The sequence below is a fragment of the Diachasma alloeum genome, unplaced genomic scaffold (assembly GCF_001412515.2).
Source record: "Diachasma alloeum isolate Michigan unplaced genomic scaffold, Dall2.0 Dall_scaffold_00430, whole genome shotgun sequence".
NCBI lineage: Eukaryota > Metazoa > Arthropoda > Insecta > Hymenoptera > Braconidae > Diachasma > Diachasma alloeum.
Window position 1 is genome coordinate 293,997 of NW_021680569.1, and position 26,534 is coordinate 320,530.

General features: G+C 39.3%; 9 protein-coding genes across 9 annotated transcripts; all 9 read right to left on the reverse strand.

Moving 5' to 3' along the window:
• Positions 1-163: 163 nt before the first annotated feature.
• LOC114841435 lies at positions 164-1,684 on the reverse strand. The gene is made up of 4 exons (XM_029126416.1): positions 725-1,684; positions 481-552; positions 325-414; positions 164-253 (listed from the first exon to the last, which is right to left on the reverse strand). The coding sequence occupies exons 1-4, from the start codon at positions 1,682-1,684 to the stop codon at positions 164-166; spliced, it is 1,212 nt and encodes a 403-aa protein (XP_028982249.1).
• A 503-nt stretch (positions 1,685-2,187) lies between these two features.
• On the reverse strand, positions 2,188-3,645 carry LOC107042170 (putative gustatory receptor 28b). Its single transcript, XM_015263082.2, has 4 exons — positions 2,677-3,645; positions 2,533-2,604; positions 2,310-2,399; positions 2,188-2,244 (listed from the first exon to the last, which is right to left on the reverse strand). The coding sequence occupies exons 1-4, from the start codon at positions 3,643-3,645 to the stop codon at positions 2,188-2,190; spliced, it is 1,188 nt and encodes a 395-aa protein (XP_015118568.2).
• A 610-nt stretch (positions 3,646-4,255) lies between these two features.
• On the reverse strand, positions 4,256-6,593 carry LOC114841428 (putative gustatory receptor 28a). Its single transcript, XM_029126409.1, has 5 exons — positions 6,263-6,593; positions 5,185-5,879; positions 4,725-4,796; positions 4,580-4,669; positions 4,256-4,369 (listed from the first exon to the last, which is right to left on the reverse strand). Exons 1-5 carry the CDS (start codon positions 6,591-6,593, stop codon positions 4,256-4,258), a joined length of 1,302 nt encoding a protein of 433 aa, XP_028982242.1.
• An 830-nt stretch (positions 6,594-7,423) lies between these two features.
• Positions 7,424-8,931, reverse strand: LOC114841427 (gustatory and pheromone receptor 39a-like). The gene is made up of 4 exons (XM_029126408.1): positions 7,912-8,931; positions 7,776-7,847; positions 7,612-7,701; positions 7,424-7,537 (listed from the first exon to the last, which is right to left on the reverse strand). Exons 1-4 carry the CDS (start codon positions 8,929-8,931, stop codon positions 7,424-7,426), a joined length of 1,296 nt encoding a protein of 431 aa, XP_028982241.1.
• A 696-nt stretch (positions 8,932-9,627) lies between these two features.
• On the reverse strand, positions 9,628-11,991 carry LOC114841429 (putative gustatory receptor 28b). Its single transcript, XM_029126410.1, has 4 exons — positions 11,002-11,991; positions 10,204-10,275; positions 10,050-10,139; positions 9,628-9,759 (listed from the first exon to the last, which is right to left on the reverse strand). The coding sequence occupies exons 1-4, from the start codon at positions 11,989-11,991 to the stop codon at positions 9,628-9,630; spliced, it is 1,284 nt and encodes a 427-aa protein (XP_028982243.1).
• A 232-nt stretch (positions 11,992-12,223) lies between these two features.
• On the reverse strand, positions 12,224-14,176 carry LOC107042171 (putative gustatory receptor 28b). The gene is made up of 4 exons (XM_015263083.2): positions 13,253-14,176; positions 13,126-13,197; positions 12,967-13,056; positions 12,224-12,301 (listed from the first exon to the last, which is right to left on the reverse strand). The coding sequence occupies exons 1-4, from the start codon at positions 14,174-14,176 to the stop codon at positions 12,224-12,226; spliced, it is 1,164 nt and encodes a 387-aa protein (XP_015118569.2).
• A 141-nt stretch (positions 14,177-14,317) lies between these two features.
• On the reverse strand, positions 14,318-15,790 carry LOC114841430 (gustatory receptor 68a-like). The gene is made up of 4 exons (XM_029126411.1): positions 14,819-15,790; positions 14,692-14,763; positions 14,530-14,619; positions 14,318-14,462 (listed from the first exon to the last, which is right to left on the reverse strand). Exons 1-4 carry the CDS (start codon positions 15,788-15,790, stop codon positions 14,376-14,378), a joined length of 1,221 nt encoding a protein of 406 aa, XP_028982244.1. The 3' UTR covers positions 14,318-14,375.
• A 113-nt stretch (positions 15,791-15,903) lies between these two features.
• On the reverse strand, positions 15,904-17,632 carry LOC114841431 (putative gustatory receptor 39b). The gene is made up of 3 exons (XM_029126412.1): positions 16,586-17,632; positions 16,414-16,503; positions 15,904-15,981 (listed from the first exon to the last, which is right to left on the reverse strand). Exons 1-3 carry the CDS (start codon positions 17,630-17,632, stop codon positions 15,925-15,927), a joined length of 1,194 nt encoding a protein of 397 aa, XP_028982245.1. The 3' UTR covers positions 15,904-15,924.
• A 364-nt stretch (positions 17,633-17,996) lies between these two features.
• LOC114841434 lies at positions 17,997-19,311 on the reverse strand. Its single transcript, XM_029126415.1, has 3 exons — positions 18,256-19,311; positions 18,110-18,199; positions 17,997-18,050 (listed from the first exon to the last, which is right to left on the reverse strand). The coding sequence occupies exons 1-3, from the start codon at positions 19,309-19,311 to the stop codon at positions 17,997-17,999; spliced, it is 1,200 nt and encodes a 399-aa protein (XP_028982248.1).
• Positions 19,312-26,534: the final 7,223 nt, after the last annotated feature.

The window sequence follows — 26,534 nt, forward strand, 5'->3', positions numbered from 1 at the left end:
ATCAGTAAAAATCAATTAGGCGGACACAAGCCTAGCTGCACATGCGGTTTTCCCAGAGCTACAATTACGAGTTATCATGTCACTGTCATAAAACGAAGCTTGCACTTGTAGAATTGTCTACATTCGCCAGACTTGACGGTTTCCAGGAAGCGAGTGGATTTGTCTATTGGAGGTTTGGATTTTCTTCTGAAGGACGTGCGGTTGGCTGAAATTGGATGAGGATTATCAGGTACGTGGCAGTCATCCCGCAAATCTGGGCAAATGTACATGTATTAATTTTGGCCATTGATTTGTTAAGCCATCAGTTGATCCTGATTGACTCACTGAATGTAGAAGAGTGCCGTCTAGCGCGAAGATTCCGCAAGCTGTGAATTGAACATTTTGATGGAGTAGTTCCAGGGAAAACAACCTCAACTGAAATGCAATAGTCAAAAGACTTATCTCTCAATATTCAGTATAATCTTCATTCTAAGGACGTACCTCAGCCTTCGCTTTGCGACTTAAACGAACCCGAGATAGACATTTATGAACCGCATCCGCAGTTCGCCCGAGCTGTAGACAAGGAAGTTTTTTTTTTCAAGAAGAAAAAGAAGAAATTTATAATATTTTCAGCGTGACTTGGGTAAAAATTTTCGCAACCTAAAGTCTTTTTCCGATAAAGAAAGAAAGAAAGAAAGAAACGATAATTCATCATTCTTCTCTTGATCAATCCCCCATCACCTACCTCCTGCACGATTTGACCAATGCTAATCGTCATAATGGTAATTGGAAAGACCTCCATAGAAAGATAGCACACCGAGTTGAATATCATGATCTCAGCTTGCTTCACAGACGGCAAGAATATTGGCACCATCAAGTAGTACGCCGTATAGACGATCGATGCGCACATTTCCGCGATGACCAGTAGAATCGGAAAAGAGTAGAACTTGTCCATTTCACTGATGACTTCGTGAAGCCTCATATGAGTTCCTTTCAGCGCGAAAAAAGCCTTCATGAAGAACCTGTCATCGAAATTTCCGGGAGAAGCGGATATTCGGCTGACTGAATCCGCAGACAAGCGGAGGATCCCGTCATTCACTGCCTGGACCTTCATCCTCAGGTATATGATGCTGAAGGTGTACATGAGTAGGAACCAATTGAAGATGAAGTTCGGTCCGACAGACGAGATGAACGCTATCACTGGCACATGATCAAATACCATGTAATCCGACCAAAACATGTTGATCCAGATGAGGGTGTTGAAGACCCAGACCAACACGAACCGTTGGGTTACTGTTTTAGGGCTGTAGAGATTGCTGTAGCTTCTCATGACAGAGTCGATTGCCAAGAAATCGTTTGCTACTTTGATAGCTTCTCTCTGATGAACGCAAACCCATGTCCACACTATCAGTACGAGAATCGACCCCAAGGCTGCTTTGAATACTTCAATGGCCTCAGTGGTCGGCGATTTGTTCGGGTAGTCTGCTTTGTTCATCGCGTGAACTGAGAAGCAGCTCAAGACAGCGAAGGACACTATCAGCACTGAATTGCGGAGGGTTCCCCCTCGGGAGTACACGAATGTTGGGCGACCTTTTTTGGGACTGAGATGCCGCAGTCTAGCCGGAATCAAACCGATGGCTTTGAAAAATAGGTACGAGGCTTTTAGGGCTAGAGTGCCCGGGGACGCTCGCGTGGAGAAGGACATGTTGTAGTGAAGAGTCTGTTCTTACTGACCTGTTGGTCGTTGAACGCGATAACGTCGCGCAACCCTGACATGAATAATTCTGACACACTGCTTCGATTATCTGGACTATCTACGGGGAGCATCTTCTATGGACAGGTGCATAGAGCAACATTTTATGAGTATTGGATTGTAATTATTGAGGAAATCCCTGGGATACTTTGAATTGTTGAAAAATTTTAACATGATCTGACAGGAAATTCCTCCAGAGAGCTTATCACGTCTGACATCTGAACAGGCGTAATCACTTGAATGGAACAATCTACTGGGCTTTTTATGGGATCATTCGAGGCAACAGGCAGGCAGTCATAAAAGTAATTCTCACCTTAATTGTTCACATTTACGAAGAGTTTATTTATTTAAAATCACTTCATATTTCAATTTTTGGGCTAAAGCTATTTCAGATGGGATTTGCGATTTCTTTCCAATTCCCTTATTTATTTCATAAAAAATCGATCCTTCAGATATTATAAAACTTGAAACTGAATGATGATCACCAAGTATGTCACCGCCATACTAAATATCTAAAACAAAATTATAACTTTTTACATTGATTTACATGCTAAATGTCTCTCAGAATATGACTTACGGAACTTATGAGGGTGCGATCCAGAGAAAATACATCACACGCCGTGAACCTAATTTTCGAATGCAGGAGTTTCAATGACAACAGCTTGAACTGGAATTATTCAACAACTTCATACAATAAATAAATGTATGCCAAGATGAATAAAATGAAAGGAAAGTTTTTAAAAAGCCAGCGAATTGCGGAATAAGTGGATTGATCTTGAAATTTTGGGACAGAAACTCACTTCAGATTTGACTATCCGCCCTAGAGCAGCCCTTGTGTACAAATTATGAACTATAGGAGCAGTTCTCTCCATCTAAAAATATAAAATGCCTATCCTCCAGAAGCCAGAATGAGCCAGAATGGTTCATAATCCAAAATCATGTACCTCATTGGTGATTCGATCCATGCTGACCACCATAGTTACGATTGGAAACATCTGCGAAGACAGGTAGCACAAAGAATTCGCAATCAGCACCCACGAAAACTCAAAAGAAGGTACCAAGAAAGGTATCACCATGTAGTATGCGTCATAAATAATCGAGGGAGCGAGCTCCGCGATGATGAGGAAGACGGGAACGGAGAGAAGAGTCGCTACTTCATTGATGACTTCATGGAGACATTCGTGAGCATATTTGAGGGTAATCAGACTCTTGATTTTATCCTCGCCAGCTGTTGTCCGAGGGATTGACGATCGCAGGTCCTTGGACAAGCGCAACATTCCCTGATTTACCGCTCGGACTCTGGTCTCCAACAACATGATGACGAAAGTGTGCAGAATGAAGAACCAATTGAAGATGAAGTTCGGGCCTACCTCCGTGACGAGGATAATCAGCTGGATTTTATCGAAACCCACTATTTCGGTCCAGATTAAAGTGACCCAACAGAACATGTTGAAGGCACAGATCGAAGCACACGGTAAGAGACAGGTCTCAGGAGCAGCGATGTTCTTGTCCTTCATCAGAAGATGATCAATATTCATGACTTGATTCGCAAGCGTCACCGTTTTCCTCTGCTTCTGAGTAATCAGGGCCCATAATATCACTACAATAATCGATCCAAACACTGCTTTGAAGAACTCAAATGCTTCAGTTGTTGATGATTTATTCGGATAATCAGAATCGCGCATCGCGCGTATGGAGTAGTAACTCAGGACGGGGAATGTTAGGATTAATCCAAAGTTGTAAATTAGCCCTTCCGGTGAGGACACACAAACATTCGGGGGAGCGAACCGAGATTCGGAGTTCCGAAGGCTTTCTGGGAGCAGTCCAAGAAGCTTGAAGAAAATGTAACAGGATATGAAGACTGTATTCTCTATCGAAGTCTTTAAGCGGGACTTTATGTTCCGAAAGGACATAGTGGTCGTCAATCTGTGACTCATTCTGTGCAATCACGTAAAGCTGACTCAGTACTTTTGAAGACATCAAATATTCTCGATGCAATGAAGGTAATTGAGGAACTGAAGGGAGCGTCGATCAATTTTCCATCAAGAACCTGTATCACGCACCTGATTCCGGTGATGGACGTCGTAAAATATGTATATCATTCGTTTTATGGGGTCGTGTGGAGCATTGAGTGCATAGGATAATGAAGGTAGCTTGGGTCATGTGTTTTGAGTCCATCAGGAAACATTAGAGATGTTCTTCCTAAGGGTCACGAGGATCAAATTGCGTTTTGCATTTTTTGTTTTCACCGATAAGGACAGATAGGGGTATGATTTAGAATGGAAGTGCTTCGTATACCGTAGGGAAGTGAAATAAAGATTCGTGAATGATCAAGTTCCATCACAAATTTAAAAAATTCGATATTGACTTTTTCGTCGAGGGCAACTCAATTACAATATGTTCTATTGAAGAATACAATCGTTAAAAGTATATTCATTGAAGTATACAAAGCTGAGATATATTACACAATGCGTATATCCGCATTTAAATAATAAACCGAAGTAATCGGTGGTCGTTTGCTCTTCACTGGCTCGACGTCTCTGGTGAGGAGGTAGCATACTTGTAATCCCGTTGGCTTGTATGACTCAATTGAAATTGCATGAGGATGATTAAATACGTCGCCAACATTCCGAATATCTATAATTATTGAGAAGGATTATTAGGTCCGTCCTAATTTCATAGAAAACCTTGCGAATTCGCTAGAAAATTCTATTAGATTTCTATACCCTACATATATGAAATGAAAATAGATAGAATTGTCCCAAAATTATTTAAATTTTGAACCGAAATTGAATAATTTGTTTTAATGAACTTTTTTTTGGGTGCTTGTATATGTGTGATATTTACCGATTGAATCAGAGTACAATCAAGTGAGAATATATCGTACGCAGTGAACTGAACATTTTTATGCAACAATTCGAACGAAAACTTCTTCAGCTGAAATCATAATCACGTTAGTAGAAATGATCCATTCGGAACGACAATTCCTCACCTCATCTTTGGCAACATAATTCAGTATAGATCGGGCTATAACTTTGTAGACAGTCCCACCAGTCATCCCCATCTGCAAGCGTACATCTCATAATCTAATCGCCACTTCACATGCGAAAAAATTCAATAGAAAAACCTGTCGAACTTTCTATTTGCTCTATCAGAGAGCAAATTTTCTATAAGAGAATTCTTAAAGAAGAAATTCTTAGAGAATTCCTGTCGAGAAATTCGTAGAGAAAATGTCTGAATAAAAAAAATTGTGTAAAAAGATGAAATTCTACTGATTTTTTCTATAAAATTCTTTCTACCCTTCAATCTGCGGGATTTTTCAATAGAATCAGCCAAAAATTATAGAAGTTCAAGGGAAATCCGACAGCATTTTCCATCGAATTCGCCAGGTTTTCCCACGAAATAATTCGGTTCACATCCACCTGCAAACTGTTACATATTACGTAACCCACCTGATTAAGAACCCGAGTGACGCACACCGAGAGCACAACAACCGGTAGCACTTGCATCATCAGCCAGCACACCATATTCGTGCTCTCTAATATCGACCGCTGACGGGTCTTCGCAACTAGTGGCACAATGATGTAATAGGAATGATAGATAGAAGCCCCACAGAAGAAAGTTACTGTCGGAAGAATGGGAAAGGAGTAATAATCCGATATGTCCCGGCATATGCCGGACAAGACGGCGTGAGCTCGCCTCAGTGTCATGAAATTATTTACAATAACTCGCTCGGACACGTCAGCAGGTCTCACGTCTGCGTGGAAGAACGTCTCAATTCTGCTGTTCGAGATCATGATAAATCCCCGATTCACACTCACAAATCTGTTCTCTATCATCACGAGCATCAGTATGTACTGCATGATGTACCAGTTCATGACAAAGCTGGGCAGCAGCAGCGGGGTCCATATCTTCCACCAATCGGGGACTGACAGAATCTCGAGGACGAATATGACGACCCACATGATGCTGTTCCCCCCGAACATTACGAGAATCCGCCGTTTTGAGGTCTCCAAATAGTAGAGATCTTGCAGCATCAACATCTCGTTGTCCATCTCCACTATTTTGTTCAGAATTTTCAGAACCTTTTTGTATCGGAAAGCCACGATCAGCCATATCACGAGCACTACGATTAACCCGAAGACTCCTGTGAGCGAAATATAATCTGTGATGGTAAACCTTCACCGCACGCAGAAAAATGGGTGATTTGAATGAAATAGAAATCTTTATTTGAAATTTTTTTCTTATTTCAAAGAAGTAGTTATTACAAATGAATAACCTTGTTTACTTTTTTAAATAAAAATAATTTGATTGTACCAAAAAAAGAATTTATTTATTTCAAATAAAACTTCTATTTAATCCACGAAAAAAATTTATTCAACTTAAATAAATTGTTTATCTGAATTAGATAAACTCCATTTGATTCAAATAAATCATTTTTCTGTGTACAGAATTGAAGAGTCTTTGATAATAATCATATCATCAGATTCATTCGGAATAAATGAATAGAAAACGTAAAATAGTTTGCACCTTTCACTGCTTCGAAGGTCTCCAACAGGTCTCCATCACTATGAAGTGTCTCGCTATTGATCAACGGAACTGTGATGATGCTGGCAGCGAAGACAATAACGACCAAGATGTAGGTGTAGACTATCCCGCTGACACATCTTTTGAACATCAACCCTTGCGTCGAATTCTGAGTGCTAGTTCTGAGCGATCTGGGACTCTCCACTGATATCGGCGCCAGTCCAAGGAGTTTGAAGATGACGACGACTAGTCGGACAGTGCAGCTGTCACTGAACAGATACTTGTCGATCACTCCCTGCTCTGCCCAAGCTGACTGCCTCTGCATTTGCTTCATCTTCACTGATCCTTTCCGCACCATTTCCAAGAGCGAGCATGTGGCGCCAGTACTGCGCAACGACTGACATTGGGAATTCAAAAAAACAACTATGCTCATAAAATATTTAAAGGTAAATATTAGTCGATATCAATCTGCAAACTCAACTTCAAAATCGAACCAAGGGATTGAAGTACGGGTAATAAAAAAGGATCAGGTAGGGTTGTGAGCACACAGCTGGTGGAGGTGATACGATCACTTGACATTTTCAGGTAATAATCTTCATTATTGAAGTTACTGACTGGGAAAGGGTATTAGTTTTTCATGAGACTCTTTTTAAAATGAAGGACTATCGATTTGTGATGGTATCAACTTCCCGATGATTGATAATAACCTTCCTCGTTGTGAGGATTCTATGAGAGAAGGCTATCAAACGGAGACGATATCATTAAGTACTTGTGAAGTGAAAATTCTAATCTCGAAGGTTCAGGGAGGACAGCCTCAACTATAACACCAGTCGTCAGCTATATCGGAACACTTTTCAGAATGACAAATCCTGATCTTCTATCAGGGAATAATCAATATCCACACGACAGTCTGTCGTTCCCACGGCCTTTGTCCGGGAGGAACGCGTGTGCAGAGAACTGATGAACGAATCGCTGAAATTGCTTTAGTCAACTCAGCAGTTTCTGTAGCTAATTTATTTGGGAATACAACCCCGGCCAAAGAATGAGACCATTCATTCTAAGGAGAATGTCAGTTCAAAAGTTAATAGTTCGGACATCACTTGGGGCTGAACAAAGTGTCTCGGAAGACTTTCCCTATCACTCACAAACACCTTGCTCGAATTTTCAGCAGGTTGATGAGTTTGGTGAAGTGGTGGCTTGCTTGGCATCATTGTCCGGTCGATGATTGATTTGAAACTGCATGAGGATTATCAGATACGTCGCTAGCATTCCAAAAATCTGAATCCCAAAGTAAATAAAATTAGATGCGTTATAAATCAGCAAGTGATATTATTGATTAAGATAGCATTTACCGATCTGATCAACGTCCCATCGAGCGAAAATATTCCGTAAGCTGTGAATCGCACCTTTCTGTGCAGCAATTCAACGGAGAACTCCGCCAGCTGAAGCATGAAAACAAAATATCGATTCAAGCGCACTCAACGGCCTAGACCACTCGGTCAAATGAAATAATCACCTCATTTTTGGCCACGTAAGTCAGCGCAGATTGCGACAGAACGTTATAAACAATGCTTCCAGTCTTCTCCATCTGCAACATCACCACACGATCATCCATCATTCCAAATGAACTTACGAATGAAGACTGAACACACCTCATTGAGAACCCTGGTAACGTACACTGCAAGCACGACAACTGGCAGCATTTCCATCACCAGCCAGCATATCATGTTCGCGATCTCCAGTATCGACGTGTAATACGAGGGCACCACAAGTGGCACTATGAGATAATACGAGTCGTAGATCGTAGCACAACAGAGGAATGCAATCGTCGGAAGAATGGGAAAGGAGTAATACGCCGAGAGGTCCCGACATATTCCGGCCAAAATGGCGTGACCTCGTCGGAGGATCATGAAGTGGTTCACCATTTTGCGCTCGGACATGGCCGCGGGTCGCGCGGTTGAGTAGGCGAAGGTCGCGAGTCTTCGCTTCGCGATCATTAGGAACCCCCGGTTGACGCTGCCAACTCGGCTCTCTATCATCACCAGCATGAATATGTACTGCATTATGTACCAGTTCATTATCATGCTGGGGAGGAGCAGCGGCGTCCACACTTTGTACCAATCGTCGACGACAGATATCTCCAGGACGAAAATTGATATCCAGACGGTGCAATTTCCCATGAATAGTATCACGATCTGTCTCTTGGATGCGTCCGCACGGACATCCTGCAGGACCAGCATTTCCTTGTCCATCTCCACTATTCTGTTCAAAATCTTGAGGGCCATCTGGAATTGAGCGGCGACTATCAGCCAAATTACGAACATGACGGTTATGCCGAAGACTCCTTTGATCGTTGTGGCTGAATTCAGTAGGTCGGCGTCACTCTGAGGTCCTTTGTTTAGCAGCGGGACTGTGACGACAGCAGCTCCGGACACGATGATTATCAGAGTGTACATGTAAATTAAACCGAGGAGACATTTTTTGAACATCAGGTTGTGGAAGTGGAGTCGTCGTTTTCTATGCGGCGACGTGAGGTTTGTGATGGAGATCGGCGCCAGGCCCAGGAATTTGTAGATTATGATGAGGAAACGGATGCTGTTGCTGTGCTTCACGAGGTAGGTGTCGACTATCGGTGGCTCCGTCCCCAGTGATTGCGGTTGAGTTTCAGGCATTTCGGGTACTTTATGGATGCAGCAATGTGAATAATTCTCTTCTTGGTATAGTAGGGATTTGTAAACATTTGAGATATGGGAATTTACATTGACGGGAAATGGGGTTCTGTGAAATGGTAGACGCAAAAAAAATTATGAGATATATAATGAACTCGATGGAAAAGTCTATTGGATTCCTATTTCTAGTGAAAATACTATTATTTTTTGGCCGATTCTGTTCTGAAATTTTGCACATTTTTAAATGGAGAATATTTTATAGAAAAATTCAGTTGAAGTTCATATTTACGTAAAACTTTTTCTATTGACACATTTTCTATAGAAATTTGTCAGCAATTTTCTGAGTTGTTTCCACGCTATTTTTCTTCTCTTTTCACACGAAGAGAAATATTCAGTAAAAATTACGTATTTTTTCCGTAATTCCGGAGTGAAATGTGGTTGTAGGAAATTTTACGGAATTGTCACGGAATTTTTCCAGAGCGTTCCGTAATTTTTACTGAACATTTCTCTCCGTGCATTGAAGGACTCGACACAACATTAGTTCAGGCAAAACTCGTGCGGAATTCTCAGTAATTATATGTCGAAAGTCGATCTTATACATTACGTAGTTGATAGTATAGTTCGTGTCAACCTGTGAACATGGTTAATTGTGAGGAGCACGCAGCAATCGACTCTCTCCATTTCCAAAGTTGTTGGGAATTATGGTAGCGAAGTCACATCTGAATCGAGGTGCGAGATAGCCGTGGTAGTCATCTCGTCCCTCATGTATACTGAATTCTTTATTTGGAACTGGAGGAAGATAACGAGATACGTCGCAATGGCGCTGAATATCTATGACCCATGGCGTAACACCACAACATGAATTATCATCACATGTATAAAAAAAACGTCCTAGAATGAATTATATATTCAAAAAATCCTTATTTATGAACATTTTTCAATTGAATATCCAATGTTCAGAATTTTTGGCTGAACATTCCGCTAGACTTTTTGGAAATTTTTATCATATTATGGTTTCATTGAAATTGCAAAGAGTTTCATCATTAAAAATTCAAAACTATATGAAAAAATCACTGAAAATGAGATTCTTGAATTTTAAATGAATTAAAAACAGAACTTACAGAATTCATAAGACTCGCATCAAGCGAAAACATATCATAAGCCGTGAACTTGAAGTTCCTATGTAGCAAATCGAGCGAGAAGTTCTTCAGCTAAAAAAATATGATCAATTTCTACATCTCCATAGCAATTTAAAATCATATTGCATCACTATACTTCTCGTCTAAACTCCCGACTCGCCGCACACGTCGCTAATAACCTGTGAACAACCTCGGAAGTTCGTTTCATCTGAAACACCCAATGAACTTTCGATCAGTCCAATAGGGAAAAAAAAACGCTTTAATTTTCCGGAAAGAATCACTAATTTTTAGAGCGATTTCACTGATTTTCAAAGAGCCAACTCTAATTTTTTGGAATTTACCACAAATTTCAGTGATAAAAATCACGAATGGTCAGCCTCACCCGAGTTCGTGTCCACTATCACTAATGATAGTTTTTGATTGATTGTTTGACGTTTTTTAACTATACATTATGTTGTGCAAAGTAAACATGACATAAGTTATACCCCAAGAAACAGAGAAACACAAAAAATATAAAAAATATTGAAAAAAATTGAAAAAAGAAATTTATATAAAAATATAAAAATATAAAAAATATAAAAATATAAGCATGGAATTACACAAGTTACATCGAAAAACAGTGAAGATTATGGAGCAAGAGGTAAAAATATTCATAAATGAAAAATAATTCATCCTGGGAGCTCACAATAAATGCAAAAAGAAAAAAAAGGCGATAGATCGCTGAAACCAAAAAGTGCTAGAAATTGAATGTCAGCATTTTAATTTGGCCCTGAGGTGATTTTGTCTCAACGCATCAACAAAGCCCTCACAAAATACCAAAATAAAATCAGTGACATGTTCCTGAAAATCAGCGACACGTCCCTGAAAACAAAAACCTCTTGTCCTCTACGAATCAAGTGATGAGAGTCACGATGCAGGCCGACCGAGAACTCACCTCCTTAGAAGCTCGTGCAGCACTGGTGACCAGCACGGTCAACGGTGCAAGCTCAAACAGCAGCCAAAAACCAGTATTAACATAATCTAAAAACACCCCTATCCCCCACGTCTTGATCATCGGCGTTATGATCATCAAATACGAACTGTACATAATCGATGTGGAGAAATGTATGACAATAAATATCGTCGCGGCAGCGTAAAAGTCAGCAATTTCCCGGCACATGTCGGACAATATTACATACGCACGTTTGATAATCATCACTTCGACAGTGACAGATCTATTAAGCGACCGTTGTGACGCGGTCAGGGTGTACGTTCGAACATTATTCGTGCTTATCCGGAGTAAAGCGTCGTTCAGGCTCGCAAAACGCTTTTCCATTAGCGTTACCACTAATGCATACTGTGTTATGTAGAACGTAAGTACGACGGTCTGCCCTACGTAAATAGTTATCGACGCGGCGGAATTCTGCAGCAGAATTGACTCAGAAAAGAGGACCAGCAGGCAGCAGATTAAATGAGCCACTGTCATGAGTAATAGTCGAACATTTCCGCTGTTCAGGTGATAAACGTCTCGCAGTTCGTTCAATGATTTGTCTATTTTCATGAGGCGATTGGCGAAGCTGACGATTTTTCTTTGCTCGAAGAGGTATTTCAGCGGTAAAAATGTCAGCAATACTAGACCATTCATCGCTAAACATATCCCTATGGCCTTGGATGTGAGGGACCCGTCGTCCCTCTCCTCGACACACGCGGTGTACACGAAATTATAGTGCAGAATTGATACCACAAGCATCCAAATGAGATTGGAAGCAGCACCTGTGCGGGAATACCGGAAAGTGAGAGTCTCTCTCTTGAGTTTTTTGTCCTCGAGTGACGTCTCTGATCGCACGAACTCGAATGGAGCTAGTCCTAGGAGCCGAGAGACCAGGAAGTTCAACCTGATGACGCACAGACTGGACACCGATATTTTTGATATTTTTACATTCATGACTGATTCTGGGGTGACAGACTTCGTAAATGAGGTACTTTGGAGTGGGATTTATTTCAGACTGGTGCGGATGAAAGAGCGATACATTAAGTCGTGCTATCGTATTTACGATTGTATTGATCGCTGGAGAGGGCTTCGTGATATCCGATGTGATGGATTATCTGTCAATTTTCCAAAGTGGCTGAGTTTGCGTGGGTAAGGAGGTGGTACGAGTCAACATCGTTATTTCGAATTATTCTGACGCCCCTTTGTCCGATGCCAATTGAAATTGAATGAAGAGGACGAAGTATGTTGTCATGGTACTGACGATCTAGAATAAGCGTGATGTTATGACTATTGAAGGCAAATGAATTGTTATCGCATGGGGGAGAGGGAGTCTGAAATTGAGAATAATGTTTTTAAACGTTAGAATACTTTTTTTGACACTTGAAAAATCATGCACGACAAAATTTAATGGAAAAACCTAGCGAATTCGGTTGGATCTAATCGCTGAACTGTTCAATTTCTGTTGAACTTTCTATTAGTTTTTGGTAGATTGTATTAAAATTTTCTATAGAGGAGGTCAGAGAATCCTATTTTTCTATATAACTTATTCTGTTGAGGTATTTTCTATAAAATTTCGTCCACTCAAATTTTCCAAATCGTTTTCATTCTATTTTTTTTCATTCAAACAATTAAACAAAGAACTTGGAAAATTTGAGACGAGGAAATTCCATAGAAAATATCTGAATAATATAAGTTGAACAGAAAAATATAATTCTATTGACATATTCTATAAAATATTTTGTACTAAACATTTCAAAGGCATTGGCCAAAAATTAATAGAAAGTTCAATAGAAATCCACTAGAATTGTCTAGCGAATTCGCTCAATTTTTCTATGAAATTTTTTCATGCGTCCTGAACTGTTCTAACTTTTACAAATAGACATCTGAATTTCACAATTTTTTATTCTCTATGGACATACGATTCCTCACCGATTTCAGGAGTGAGCAATCGATGCGAAACATCCCATAAGCCGTGAATTGAAAGCTCCTATGCATAAGATCAGTAATAAAATTCTTCAACTGAAACAAAAAAATATTCGAATAAAAATGCGAATAACCCTCTGAAAGTAGAATGATTCCAAAATTTACTTCGGATTTAACATCTCGACATGCACCCAACTTATCCTGCAATTTATGAACGACGTCAGAAGTCATCTGCATCTGAAATAACGGAGAAACTTGACGGAGAACTCCATAGCCAGACGCTGGCACTCACCTGCATGTGACATTTCCTAACAGTGCTCGTTAACAATACAATAGGGAGTTTTCGGACGGATATCCACAGAAACCCAAGAATGAATTTGATCGTTGGTGAAGGTAGGACCGAACTGCGTCGAGTGAGGCCGAAGAAGATTTTATAAAGCTCGTAAAGAAGTGACGTTGAAAGATTAACAACGATGAGTACGGTCAGTGGTGCGTAGAAGTTGGATATCTCCGAGCAAATCCTATAGAGTCTCGCATACGCCCGTTTGATCACAAAGATGCTGACGACTGATCTGTCATTGACCCCAACAGTCTTCGTTTCCACAGACGCAAGAGCTTCGTTCAAGCTCGTGAATCGTCTCTCGATGACGAATACAACGAGGGAATATTGGAGGGTGTAGAAGCTCATGACTGTGCAGGGGAAAACAATCATTGTGAAGAAGGCAGGTTTAATTGGGTGAACGGCTAGATAAAGAGCACAGTATGTGATTATAATCGTCAAATGCAATGTTAAGACAAAAAATACGTAAGTCCTTCCAGCTCTCAAGTGATAAATCCCCGGTAGCTGATCGAGATATCTGTCCATTTCGACTAATTCATTCCCAATTTCGGTGAGTTTGCGCTGACAAAGGCAGAATCTGAGGAGCAGAATAACGAGAAAAGTGTTGCCGGAGACAATCAGGACATTCCGGTACATCTGGGAGAAGGATGTCTCGTCGTTAGAACTCTCTCCCAGCATAGTTGGTATCTGCCGAGAGCATTCTGTCAAGACTCCTGTGATCAGACTGAGATTGTAGACTGCACCCGTCCACGACTGGGAGAATTTCAATTTTGATGATTGGGTTTTAGAGATCGTCACGGGAGCCATTCCTAATAGCCGATACGTCAGCAGAACGAATTTAATGACGAACATGTCTCCGGTGTCAGCTATGTTCATTTGATATTGAATTCTGAGCGCGAATGTCACAACTGGAAATTATGAAATATCAATTGATGTGAGAACTATTACTGCTCTTTATTTTTTGATGCATCGCTCGGAGTGTATAATATTTTATTGAGTCTGCATTCATTCCGCAAAGTGGATGAAGATATTTGATTTTGTAGAAATGATATTCAGTCGACATGATTATTTCGAATTATTTTTTCTCCTTTGGCTCGTGTTTGCTCGAGGCCAGCTGGAACTGGACGAAGATGACAAGATACGTTGTGATTGTGCTGGCTATCTGGAATGATTATGGCGCTGTTAATACTCGAGCCTGAAAAAATCCTCTCTTACATGTAACTTCTTACTGATTTCAAGAGCGAATAGTCGATCGGGAATATACCGTACGCCGTGAATTGAAAATTCCTGTGCATCAGATCGACGGTGAAGTTCTTCAGCTGAAAGAGTAATAGAATAATCCCGAATGAGAATACAAACTATTCTGAACGGAAACGTTTTTTTAAATTTACTTCGGTTTTAATCTCCCGATGTGCCGCAAATTTCGAGTGCAGTTTGTGAGTGATGTCCGAGGTGATTTGCATCTGCAAGAATTGAGAAATTTATAAGACCACTTCCCAGAAGTACAGCGATACTCACCTGTATGTGAGTTTTCCTAACATTGGTCGTTAATAATATAAACGGAAAGCTCCTGACAGATATCCAAATGGAGTCAATGACGGTTGGCAGCGCTCCCAGATGGCCTCGAGTCATATTAAAGAATATAATATAGAGGGCAAACAGAAGCGATGTGGAGAAGTAAATAACGATGAATATCGTGAAGGGCGCGTAGAGGCTGGAAATTTCCGAGCAGAGTTCATACAGTTTTCCATACGCACGTTTAATCACAATAATACTGACGACGGTTGATCGTTGATCGGCAAGTTGGAATCGATTGCTGTCGTTGATCATAACAGCCTTAGTTTCCAAGGACAGGAGAGCTTCGTTCAAACCCGCGAATCGTCTCTCGGCGACCAATACAACGAGGGCATATTGCAGGATGAAGAAACTGAATACTACAGTGTTGAAGACAACCATAGTCATGAAGCCCGTCATATCTTGAAGCGCAGTCAGCCTCATCGCAATGAGTAAGACATTAAGTATGAGATTCAGCCCCAACACGAGAAGAATGTAGGTCTTTCCAGGTTTTAGCTGATAAATTCCACGCAGTCCAACCAAAGTACTGTCTATTTCCACGATTTGATTGCCGATTTTGATGATCTTTCGCTGGCGCAAGCAGAAGGTCAGTAATAGAATGATGAGGAGGGTGTTGGCACAAGTAATTATGCTGTTTCGATACATCTGCGACAACGTTGTCTTGTCCACAGCATCGATTGTCATAATCTTCGGTATCTGCCGATAACATTCCATCAAAAATCCCAGGATCAGGATGAGATTGTACGCTGTACCCAAGCGCGACCAAGAAAAGGTCAACTTCGTTATTTTCCTCTTGGGATTCCAATGATCTGATGCTTGAGATTTAGAGATCGTCATTGGTGCCAATCCGAGTAGCCGAAATGTCAGCAGAACAAACTTGACGACAAACATATTTTCAATGTAAGCTGTGTTCATTTCCTGCAATATTCTGAGTACGAATGTCAGAAATATAAATAATGGAACGTTAGTCGATACTATCAGCACTGCTGTCGTGTATTTTTTCCAAGAATTCTCGAGAGTGTATTCATTGTATAAAGTGGATACTCCATTTAATTGATTAGAAACTGTATCAGAATAATGAGATACGTGATCTTCACTCCTGCAATCTTAAGAGAATCATGATCATGAGAAGAAGAGTTGTGAGCACTCAAGCCATCTGATGAGGTGGGGGTTGCCTCTATTTATTATGGTGTGGTGTTATTGCGGCACAATTGATTATTAATATTCACCACAGGTACAATTTATTACAGTATTATTTGTCACTCGGACAATTAAATAGGGGAGGTTGGGGTAAAATGGACAGTTGATTTTTTTAAAAATGTTAATGAGGGGTTGAAGTGTTGATAAAATTCATTTACTTTTTTTTCAATACAAAGAACAATTCTTTCCCTTTGTGACGAGCCTAAATTGAGCTCAACTGATAAATTTGTTTCTGAGTTATGAATGTAATGAATAACGACAGACGTTATGACGTAATGAATTGTGCTGTTGATAAATTGTCCCATAATAAATAGAGGCGTAATCGATGAGGTACTCACCGAACTTAACAACGAGTTGTCCAAGATGAATATGTCGTAGATATTCAGGTGGAATTTTTTCGCAAGAATTTCCCTAGAAAATATTTTCAGCTGCGAAAGTTGGAACAAAAGAGAGTGATTGACAATCTAACAATCCAGGATTCGAAAAATTTGGCTAAGCGAGGAGAATTACCTCCCTCGTGACGTCCGGATGCAGTGAACACATGTCCAAAAGTGCATGTATCACATGAGCTGTCCGTCTGACAGCTTGAGTCACTCGAGTTGCACTTGTAGTCAGATAAATTACGGCTGATAACTGGATGACTATCCATCCGATGCCAGTGATGAGGGGTAACAGAGGTGGATAATTTGAGATTGCGGGTATCAGAAGAAAATATATATTGTAAACACTCCCGGCACTGAACACGATGATGACAAGCAGAACTAGTAGTGCGTAGTTGTCTCCAACTTGGTAACAAAGATGACATAATTCTCCGTGCACTCGTCGAAGAGTAGCAATGTCCGCAAGAACCGTGCTGTTGATCAATATTTTCCTGTGAAAAAATGACGGCACTTCGAACTCCTCAGATACTCTCCCAATTCGCAACAATCCTTCGTTCAAGTCTGCAAATCTGTCTCTGAAGACATCCAAAATGAAGGAGTATTGGAGCATCATCCAGCCGAGTACCAAACCAGACAACTTGATGTATATGACAATTATTGATGTATAACTATACTCGATGTGTTCAACAACACAGATGTAAACGCTACTCATCAAGAACACCAGCCACTTGAACATGAGACAATTTCCGTGCTTCACGTGAATGTCTCTGCAGCTTTCCATAACTCTGAACGAGTCGTAGATCCCATTCGCTATCGTGACCATGCTCGACTGCCGCAGTATGTACGCAATCCATATTATCACTGCCATTGCATATCCAAAAACCATGAGGCTCTTTCCGACCAATTTCGGGAGTAGTTCTTCCACTCGGATGGTGGCGGGAAATACGTAAATCTTTGAATTGATTATCAGCCAGGTCATGCTGACGGTGAGAATGGCATTGTAGATGTAGCCGAATTTCGAAACAGAGAAGATTTTTTTGTCATTACTTCGTAGATTTATTCCTAATAGACAGGATGTTCGGACGGAAAACGGTGCTAGGCCGAGTAGTCGGAAGACAAACAGATTGCAATACACCGTGAGTTGAGGCTTTCTGAGATACCTCCACATTTCGATCATCTTTAAAATACTACATTAACATAGATTTCGTGAAATATTTTCTGATTCCGGTCATATTGTTCTCGCTGCAGTATGAAAAGCGCAAATGAATTTTTCGCTTTGGGGAATTGCAGCGGAAAAACTTCATTATGGAAATTGATTCCCGCTGCGTACATAAATGATGATTAATTGGGGGAGTAAAAAATGACTTCATTCTTCTGTTGTGTTTTGAGTATCAATCAAATTTATTAGAAACCAGTCTAAGGGGAAATTTCACAATTCACATTGGAAAATATTACGAATTAAAGTGACTAAGCCCATCCATTTAGTTGATTAGCTGCGATGAAAGCAGTCTCTATGACGACGAATTCAAAATAAACGTTCGCTAAGTTGAGAATTGTATCAGGATGATTAGGTTCGTAATAATGAATCCTGCGATCTGAAACATTGATTATAGAGAAATAACAGCTGACTTTCATCATCTAGACGAACACTCACTGAACTTAGTAATGAGTTATCCAGTGGGAACATGTCGTACACACTCAATTGGAATTTCTTCATAAGAATTTGACGGGAGAAGCCTTTCAACTGTGAACCAAGTACTTTAAACGATGATTCTAAGATAGAAAAAAACAAAATTGTACCTCTGCCGATGCATCCGAAGGCAATACACAGCAGTCCAAAAGTAGATGTACAAAGTTAACAGTTTTTCTGATCGTCCGTGTAATTTTAGTGACACTAATCGTCAAATTGAAGAGACAAGACAGTTGGAGACTCAACCAGGCGATGCCGTTGATGTACGTGAGATGAAAATGCGGATCGGATCTTGTGATAAACGGCATCACCAGGAAGTAGCCAGAGTAAACTAGCGAGGCCCCGAAGAATGTGACTGTCATAAGAGTTGGCGGTGCATAAAAATCCCGAATCTTATAGCAAAGATCGCACAAGTCCACGTCCACTCTCCGAATGCTGACGATTTTGGCGGTCGCGTCTTTCGTCACCGGAATCTTCCTGACGAACAGCGAAGGCATCGCAAGCTCCATCGGAATATTTCCAATTTCTAGCAGTGATCTGTTCACATTTGCAATCCTCTCTTCGATCATGTGCAGCACCAGCGAGTATTGCACGAGAGTCCAACTGACGATGATCGAAGGAAGAACGAACACTATCAATACGTGGATTGACGTTTGCTGCGTTGAAACTTCGGCTGCGATCAAGTAACCAGACATCGTGAAATGCACCGCTGACACGAGTACTATAGCCTTCGGAAATTTCAGGTGAAGACTGTTAGCCCTGAACATAATTCCGTCTATTTCGAGCAATTCATTCGCCAGGGCGACTATTCTTCTCACTCGCAGGATGTACAAGGCCCATATGAAGATGCTCAACAGAAATCCGATCGCGGTGAGACATCTCCCGATTATTTTCGGCAGTTTAATCACTTGAGCGGAAGGATCTCTTCTGACACTATCGAACGTCTGGGAATCGACGTAAATTATGCAGGCAATCAACGCACAATTGTGAATAATTCCAATAGTTGACGCTGTAAAGGTTTTTTTAGGGCTATTGTGTTCTTTTTTCGCCTCCAGCAACCGCGGGATATCCACAGCAAATGGCGCCAAGCCGATGATTTTGAAGAAGAAAAAAATTAAATGGAATAAACACAGTTTCTTCCTCGAGTGCTGCGCAAGGTTTTTCATATTCGGGGATTTCAATGAATACTGGAATGGAGTGATGTTTCATACTGGGGAATTGGATCTATCTCATTACGGGAGTGCAATCGTGCACAGTGGGCATTTGGAAATGATGGATTAATATTTAAAATCGCGGAGTGCAGGAAATCCTGAACTTTGCAGTACTACTAATGCTAATAATTCTGATAGTTGATGTGAGAATTTTTTTTTGGATATCGTATTCTTTTTTCACTGATAGAACGGATTAGTTATTATTAACGAATGGATTTTGGTTGGAGGGTAGGGTCTATTCGGTCTCACCAAATGTTCATTCGTTAATAGTTAACGAATGTATATTTGAGGAGCCTTGTTTGACTTGACTTTCGCCATTCAAGTGAACCATTCGTTAACTATTAACGAATATTCATTTGGTCAGATTCAACTCTACCATTCGTTAATAGTTAACGAATCTCGTTTGGAATAAATGAATCATTCTATCAGTGTTCAACTGCAGCAATCGGGGGATATTCACTGCAAATTCAATGTCCTCGTCTATCTGATTACATGAGTATTCTGATGCCAATGAAACACCCGGAGGCGCCCAAAATGCAGAAATAAAAAAAAAATTCACCCGGGGCCAAAGTGTCAGATCTTGGATTTTTCCAGGGGAAAAGTCGACTTTCGGCAAAATGGAATTTTTTCGCCGAGTGAACGTTGATTATGTATCTACTGACGATTCTGATGCTAATGAAACACCCGGAGGCACCAGACACGTTGAACCTGCAATTGGAAAAGAGGTATTTCCGAAAAAACTGTGAGTAATAAAAATTCCAACGTATTCAGAGTGAGGCCAGGTAGATTTCAGTCGCAGGCCCGCAGTCAATCGTTGGATATAGCCCGGCGGTTCGTAAACAAAATCCCTCCGGCAGTCGGTAAAATAGATTTGAATGCCATAAAATTGACTGATACACAGGAAATGTTCGATTTTCGAATAGAAAAAATAAATACGAAAAGTTCGAAAAATCAATTATGAAAGTAAATGTCACGAATCATTTCATTTTTTAATGCCATCAAATGTGTAATGAATGTCATTACATCTCATGAATGCAGAACTAGAAATGTTAGCATTTCTATTCAAATTTCAAATAAGAAAACAGAATTTCGATGGAATAATAAATGAAATGGGAGAAGTTCCACAGGATATTTCCTTATTTGGAGGGATACAATGAGCGTTCCCCCTTGTCCCTGTGTGCTCAATTGTTTGGTGTATATATTCCCACAAAGACGAGGGGTGAGTGCTTTTGTTGCGCAAGGGGTCGAGTTAGCCGAGTCAATCACTGAGTGATTGACATTATCAGCGCTACTACTTCGACAATATAGAAAAAGATTGCTTCGAATGATAATAAAGATACTGAGACAATCTCGGGGCAATTCAAGGGCCTCCACTGACTCTGTTCGGGGCTTAATTGAAAAGAAATATATACCTCGGTTGAGTTCTTATCGAACATCAGGCTAGCCGATTGAATCAACAAAAGTGCGAAGGAGATTCCACCTAATTCCGGGAATCAATAATTCCATTAGTGCGGGATGCAGCGGTGAAATTTGTATATCTGTAGCGGATTCGTGTCCATTATCGCACTCGGGTATCCGCACTCTATCAATCTTATAGGCAATTGTGCACCGCAGAACTGAAATGGAATGTGAATGTGATGTGTGCGATATATGTTTCGCTAATGCATATCTACAATCCATCGTATCATCCTGGTAAATTCAAGGTAAAATTAATAGTCATCCCTGTACAACGGTTCTTTTAGGTGCGAAAGCTGGTGGTCATTTTCGTATTCATTTGTGGGATTTTTTTTTCTCGTCGTGGGAAGAAAAACATCAGGTGAACCATCTCACGAAGGAAATGAAGATCTCATTCTCGGGATTTTCACGATTCTGTTGATAGATAATTATATTTTCTATCAAGAGTCTTTTTTCGGAGGAATTCAGGAAGATTTTTGAGTGATAGAATATTTCAGTTCATTTTCGAGAAAAATCTCCTGAAATTTTCAAGAAAAAAAGATTAAAGTGAAACTTTAATGGATTTTATAGAGGGAAATACCGAATTTTCTCTGAAATTTGAATTTTTCTGTTTAAAAATTCTAATTAGAAATATGAGAACTCAATTGTGAATTATACCTTTTGGAAATTTCAATCAAGCGACACTTTTATTGAAATTTCACAGAATTTTTGCCACTGAAAATTCAGAATTCGATGAGAAAATTTATGGAATTTTCAAATTTAAATTCAAGTATTGAAAAATAGTTAAAATCAGCAAATTCCAGATAAATATCTTCTCATATTGGGAACTGGATAAAAATTCAGTAAAATTAAAAAATTAAAATGGGATTCCAATTTTCCTTCAACAAAATAGACTTCAATACAAGCCATAAATTGAATAAAAAAAATCATCTCAAATTCCTATTTAAAATCACAATCATTGAAACTTTGATAAAATTCCTAATTAATTAATAATTAATTATCAAAACTTCTAGACATGTTGAAACCACCGGATCGCAACGAGTTCTCAACAAATTATAATGGCGTTGAATTTCAATAGAGCTTGAATGACCGGCGAATAATGAGTATAAAATGCACGCATCAAAAATCCACCATTTATAATCCTCCTTTTCCCCAGTTATGTTTAAATTTTCCTTCAACAATATAGACTTCAATACAAGTCATAAATTGATCGAAAAAAATCATCTCGAATCCTCTTTAAAACGCAATAATTGAAATCATTACGATACTCCCAATTAATTAATAATTCATCACAAAAATTCTGTAAATACAAAAACCACTGGATCACACTGAATCCCCAACACCTTATAATGGCGTTGAATTTCAACAGTGCTTGGATGACCGGCGAATAATGAGACTAAAACGAACGCATCGATACGAAAATAAAAATAACGCCAACTTATCCTCAAATCCTTACATTAAAAAATCCCCCTTTTCCCAATTATGTTTAAATTTTCCTTCAACAAAATAGACTTCAATACGAGTCATAAATTGAACCAAAAAAGTCATCTTAAATCCTATTTAAAATCGCAATAATTGAAATTGTTACGAAACTCCCAATTAATTAATAATTCATTACAAAAATTCTAGAAAGACAAAAACCACTGGATCACACTGAATCCCCAACAAATTATAATGGCGTTGAATTTCAACAGTGCTTGGATGACCGGCGAATAATGAGGCTAAAACGAACGCATCGATACGAAAATAAAAATAACGCCAACTTATCGCCTAACCCGGCTCACGCCAGCCGAGTGAATTCCCCTCGTACATTTAAAAATCCTCCTTTTCTCAAGTTAGCATGTAAACGACAGAAACAGTGGGGGAGCAGAGCCCCTTTATTTTATCATTGATAGTGAGCGACGCGGAAGTTTTTGGGCGCCCGATGGAAAATTATATATACCCGTGCCCAGTATAAATGCCAATTAGTTGGTTGAATCAAGCGCAAAAGGGCGGGCGTAAAGCTCTCCTGTGCGATGAGATGAGAGAGGCGCGAGGAGGGATGAGGGAGTGAAGAATGAGCCGCTCAACTAACACGAAAGATTTTCGCGCTCACCCGCTGGTATTCATAAAAGGTTATAAAGTCTAGAGACTGTATATATGTTACTACTGGTAACAGCTCAATGAGTTTTTTAATTAAAAGCGTCAGGCGTTATAAATACAGTTCGCATATTGCAAATGCAGTGGAACTTTTTGATGTTTGTGATACTCTCCGCATAATGGAATTCTTAGCATTGGGAAATAATGAGAATCAACTGCATTCCAGTGGAGTAATTGCGCTGGGGGAGGGGGGCTTTTGAATTTATTCGAATCGTCAAAGGGTAAATGGCGTCATCGGGTGTCTTCAATCATATTTCTTTGAACTGAGGGAGATTGGATATCATTACCAGTCGTGAATGAAAAGTAATTGGGAGATCCTGAGGAAGTGGCGGACAAGGGAGTTCTGATTGGGAGAGAAACACGGACAATTATTTTGTTGGTTGTTCGATAATATTTATTGAATTGAATTTTTCCATTATGTATTGCCGTCATTTTGATTTGGGTATTTTTGGTTGGGAGAAGGGGAATGATGGTGTGAAAGTGGAGGTATATTTAAATGTTACGAAATTTCAACAAAATATGAAAATTACGAAATTTCATATTTTGTTGAAATTTCAAGAATTTGTTTACCGGAATTTTCCTCATTTCTATTAATTTTCGTGAAATAATTGCAGTGAAATTTACTGCTTCTTCGAAGATATTCTCTGAAATTCTAGGAGAATTTAAAAAGTAGCCTTAAAAATTTTTAAGAACCCGAAATTTCAACAAAAATTTTTCAGTAGTGCGTACAGTTAAAAAAATTACCTGAATTTTCTGGAAGAAGACCTTAAAATTGATTTAAGAAGAAAAAGTCAATAAAATTGGAACTTTCGTTAAAAATTCAACTATAAAGTCCCATTTTTTAATGGCAAGAAGACGGACTTCCGCAATTTATATAAATTTTCAAGTGAAAATGAATATTCACTATCAAATTCCCTTGAATTTTCAGGGAATTCCTTTAAAATTCCCGAAATTTTTAAAAGAATTCCTTGAAAATTCAACTCAAGAAGAAATTTCTCTGATTTTTCCCCGGTATAATTAAACTGAAATTTACATTCCCACGAATTTCCAAGAAATTATAAATTCTCAAGAAAAAATTCCTTGAAGTTTTAGTGGAAATTTTGTCAGCAATTTTCAAAACATACCGGGAATTCCACTGAAAAAATTTCAACAATCCATAAAAAAATACTAACAATCATACGGATTTAGTAGACCAAATTCCATAAAAAAAAATGTCTTTCAAATTAATTTAAATCATTAAAGTATCATCAAGCATCTCCAACCACACTCCTTGGACCGAGGCACAGTGATGAAGATCAAATATCATTACCACAGTTGAATAAAAAGTAATTGCTAAATCCCGGCGAAGTGGTCGGACAAACAAATTCGCATTGGCAGAAAAACCCCGAATAATTATCTGATGCTGTTTACTTAATTCGCTGGCGGTTCCGCTGACACTGATGATGCTTTTTTTGCCCACCCCTTCACCACCAAAATCACGGAGTCAGATTAAAATACTGTTTGGGTATGTACTTGAATTCGCATTCATTTATTCCGATCCTTGTGGTCCTGAGGAAATGTAATTTTCTCAGACGAGTGGAGTTTTTAAAAAAATTGTTTACCATAATCATTTCAGAAAGACAATTCTGAGGGATGATGGAGTGTCTGTGGAGATTATGCCCCCATAACGAATGGATGAATCTCGTTTATTGTTATGGACCATCGGAGCACCCATCACTATGGGTTACGTATGAATATCTAATGCTCCCCCTTTCACAATTAAATTTGGACAATATGTTTTGTTTCGCTTGAGCCCACCCTCGGTCGAGCAAATGGGGATGATGAAGGGGGAATTGTCGCTTATGTATCGATATACGGCTTGTGGGGCAGACCCTTCTTCAATGCTCAACGGCCGATGGGGAGGGAGGGAGATTGAATACCGCTGTGAGTGTTAATCTCACGCTAACCCACCAAATTCACGCAAGTGCTAACTTAATAGTTCTTTTGGTTTCATTCGGGTTCAACTAGTGGGATAATTTGATTTTTTGCCCGCCGCTTTTTCGGGTTTGTGATGAGGGATTATGAAACAGTTTATTCATTGTTTGGTGGGGGGTTGTTATTTGCATCTAAAAGGGAATTCATCAACGTTGAGTTTATGATTTGTTTATTGGGAATTTTGCTCATGGATGATGTGAAGAATTCGATTTGGGGGAAAAATTAGCATGAATTATATTTTTAATTTAATGCGAATGGTCAGAATAAAAATTACCCCATTCTCGAATTGTTATTCGTATTTAATGATTAATTCATCGACATTGAATTTATGGTTTTTTATTGGGAATTTTATTCTTCATTAAACATGTTAAATTTTATGGAGAATTTTGAAGAATTCAATTTGAGGAAATAATGATCATGTCATTTCAACTTTTAGATTACATTCGAGGGAATTTTCAGAATTTACTTGGATTTTTAATTTAATGTGAATTTTCAGAATCAAAATTACCTCAATTTCGAATTGATGTTCATGAACATTGAATTAATTTTTTTTTTATTGGGAACTTTATTCTTGATGAAATAAAGACTGGTTCACTGCAGTAGTTTCAAGGATTTGATCATCAATAAGCGTTTTGACAAATTGTTCAGTTTAAAGAACAGAACTACTTTTGCAAGAGAGTGTGAGGAGAAAATTGAAATTTCAATAGCATTCGAGGAAATATATACAATCTATTTTTAATTTAACATGAATATTTGGAAAAAAAATTGCTGAATTTTCAAAATTTAAAATTGTCATTCACATTTTAATATGAATTCATGAGGATTCAATGGTCAGACAAAAAATTGGCTGAATTTTCATAATTTTGTGCTGTTTTTTGCATTTTAATATGTATTCTTAATTACCAAATTTATGATTTTTGATTGGGAATTTTATTCTTCATAAAATAAAAACAATTGCAATTTATTAATCAAGTGTTTAAAAAAAATATACGTTAGAGAAATTTATCTTGACGCATAATAAATTGTACCCTTCCAGTCCACTAATTTTTACTCTACCGGCACGATAATTTTTATTTTTATCAGGATAAAATTTCTCTAACGTAAAACGTAAAATTCGATCACCATATATCAATTTTTACTAAATTTCAGGATCGAAATGAGGAAACGACGACGCATGAAACACTTTTGTAGACCGGTAGAATGATTTTAATCAAAAATTTCTCCCCGTGCCCTTAAAAATCCCAGCCCGACTCATCTTACCCCGCGCCAATTAATCCAAGAATGCACCCCCAGTCCCTCACGAACCCACAAAAACCCCAACAATTCCCCAATCATGATCCTCACACGAGCATTACATAATTCCATCCACTCCCATCAACAATATTCGCGTCTCCCCACAGCCCCCCCGCAAGCAAATCCCAGCCGCCCAATCAACCAGATCCACCCGCGTAACATCCGCCGTTCAGTCTCATCCTCCCCCTCCCCTCCCCCTCTCCTCCCGCGGACCTCTTTATCCCTCGTATCAGCCCCGATTGTACAACATCTCGCGGCGATTGCGCATGCAAGTAAGTATCGCAAAACCACCCGAAGGTATTCACATGCCCCGACCC

Excerpts from the sequence above, each read along its gene's own strand:
- LOC114841427 (XM_029126408.1), bottom strand. The coding sequence starts at position 8,931 with ATGCCTGAAACTCAACCGCAATCACTGGGGACGGAGCCACCGATAGTC. Across the intron at positions 7,702-7,775 it reads CTTACGTGGCCAAAAATGAG|CTGGCGGAGTTCTCCGTTGA; the intron begins GTGATTATTTCA and ends TTCATGCTTCAG. Across the intron at positions 7,538-7,611 it reads ATGGGACGTTGATCAGATCG|ATTTTTGGAATGCTAGCGAC; the intron begins GTAAATGCTATC and ends TTTGGGATTCAG.
- LOC107042170 (XM_015263082.2), bottom strand. The coding sequence starts at position 3,645 with ATGTCCTTTCGGAACATAAAGTCCCGCTTAAAGACTTCGATAGAGAAT. Across the intron at positions 2,605-2,676 it reads TGGATCGAATCACCAATGAG|ATGGAGAGAACTGCTCCTAT; the intron begins GTACATGATTTT and ends TTATATTTTTAG. Across the intron at positions 2,400-2,532 it reads GGCGGATAGTCAAATCTGAA|TTCAAGCTGTTGTCATTGAA; the intron begins GTGAGTTTCTGT and ends GAATAATTCCAG.
- LOC114841435 (XM_029126416.1), bottom strand. The coding sequence starts at position 1,684 with ATGTCCTTCTCCACGCGAGCGTCCCCGGGCACTCTAGCCCTAAAAGCC. Across the intron at positions 553-724 it reads TTGGTCAAATCGTGCAGGAG|CTCGGGCGAACTGCGGATGC; the intron begins GTAGGTGATGGG and ends CCTTGTCTACAG. Across the intron at positions 415-480 it reads GTCGCAAAGCGAAGGCTGAG|TTGAGGTTGTTTTCCCTGGA; the intron begins GTACGTCCTTAG and ends ATTGCATTTCAG.
- LOC114841428 (XM_029126409.1), bottom strand. The coding sequence starts at position 6,593 with ATGAAGCAAATGCAGAGGCAGTCAGCTTGGGCAGAGCAGGGAGTGATC. Across the intron at positions 4,670-4,724 it reads ATTATGTTGCCAAAGATGAG|CTGAAGAAGTTTTCGTTCGA; the intron begins GTGAGGAATTGT and ends TTATGATTTCAG. Across the intron at positions 4,370-4,579 it reads ATTGTACTCTGATTCAATCG|ATATTCGGAATGTTGGCGAC; the intron begins GTAAATATCACA and ends CAATAATTATAG.
- LOC114841431 (XM_029126412.1), bottom strand. The coding sequence starts at position 17,632 with ATGATCGAAATGTGGAGGTATCTCAGAAAGCCTCAACTCACGGTGTAT. Across the intron at positions 16,504-16,585 it reads ATCCGGACGTCACGAGGGAG|CTGAAAATATTTTCTAGGGA; the intron begins GTAATTCTCCTC and ends CAACTTTCGCAG. Across the intron at positions 15,982-16,413 it reads ACAACTCGTTGTTAAGTTCG|ATTGCAGGAGTGAAGATCAC; the intron begins GTGAGTACCTCA and ends GATTCTCTTAAG.
- LOC114841429 (XM_029126410.1), bottom strand. The coding sequence starts at position 11,991 with ATGAATGTAAAAATATCAAAAATATCGGTGTCCAGTCTGTGCGTCATC. Across the intron at positions 10,140-10,203 it reads GTCGGGAGTTTAGACGAGAA|CTGAAGAACTTCTCGCTCGA; the intron begins GTATAGTGATGC and ends ATATTTTTTTAG. Across the intron at positions 9,760-10,049 it reads ATGCGAGTCTTATGAATTCT|ATATTCAGCGCCATTGCGAC; the intron begins GTAAGTTCTGTT and ends CATGGGTCATAG.
- LOC114841430 (XM_029126411.1), bottom strand. The coding sequence starts at position 15,790 with ATGAACACAGCTTACATTGAAAATATGTTTGTCGTCAAGTTTGTTCTG. Across the intron at positions 14,764-14,818 it reads TTAGGAAAACTCACATACAG|ATGCAAATCACCTCGGACAT; the intron begins GTGAGTATCGCT and ends CAATTCTTGCAG. Across the intron at positions 14,463-14,529 it reads ACTATTCGCTCTTGAAATCA|ATAGCCAGCACAATCACAAC; the intron begins GTAAGAAGTTAC and ends TAATCATTCCAG.
- LOC114841434 (XM_029126415.1), bottom strand. The coding sequence starts at position 19,311 with ATGAAAAACCTTGCGCAGCACTCGAGGAAGAAACTGTGTTTATTCCAT. Across the intron at positions 18,200-18,255 it reads CTTCGGATGCATCGGCAGAG|TTGAAAGGCTTCTCCCGTCA; the intron begins GTACAATTTTGT and ends CTTGGTTCACAG. Across the intron at positions 18,051-18,109 it reads ATAACTCATTACTAAGTTCA|ATCGCAGGATTCATTATTAC; the intron begins GTGAGTGTTCGT and ends TCAATGTTTCAG.
- LOC107042171 (XM_015263083.2), bottom strand. The coding sequence starts at position 14,176 with ATGAACATAGCTGACACCGGAGACATGTTCGTCATTAAATTCGTTCTG. Across the intron at positions 13,057-13,125 it reads GTCGAGATGTTAAATCCGAA|TTGAAGAATTTTATTACTGA; the intron begins GTAAATTTTGGA and ends TTTTTGTTTCAG. Across the intron at positions 12,302-12,966 it reads ATTGCTCACTCCTGAAATCG|ATCGTCAGTACCATGACAAC; the intron begins GTGAGGAATCGT and ends CGCTTATTCTAG.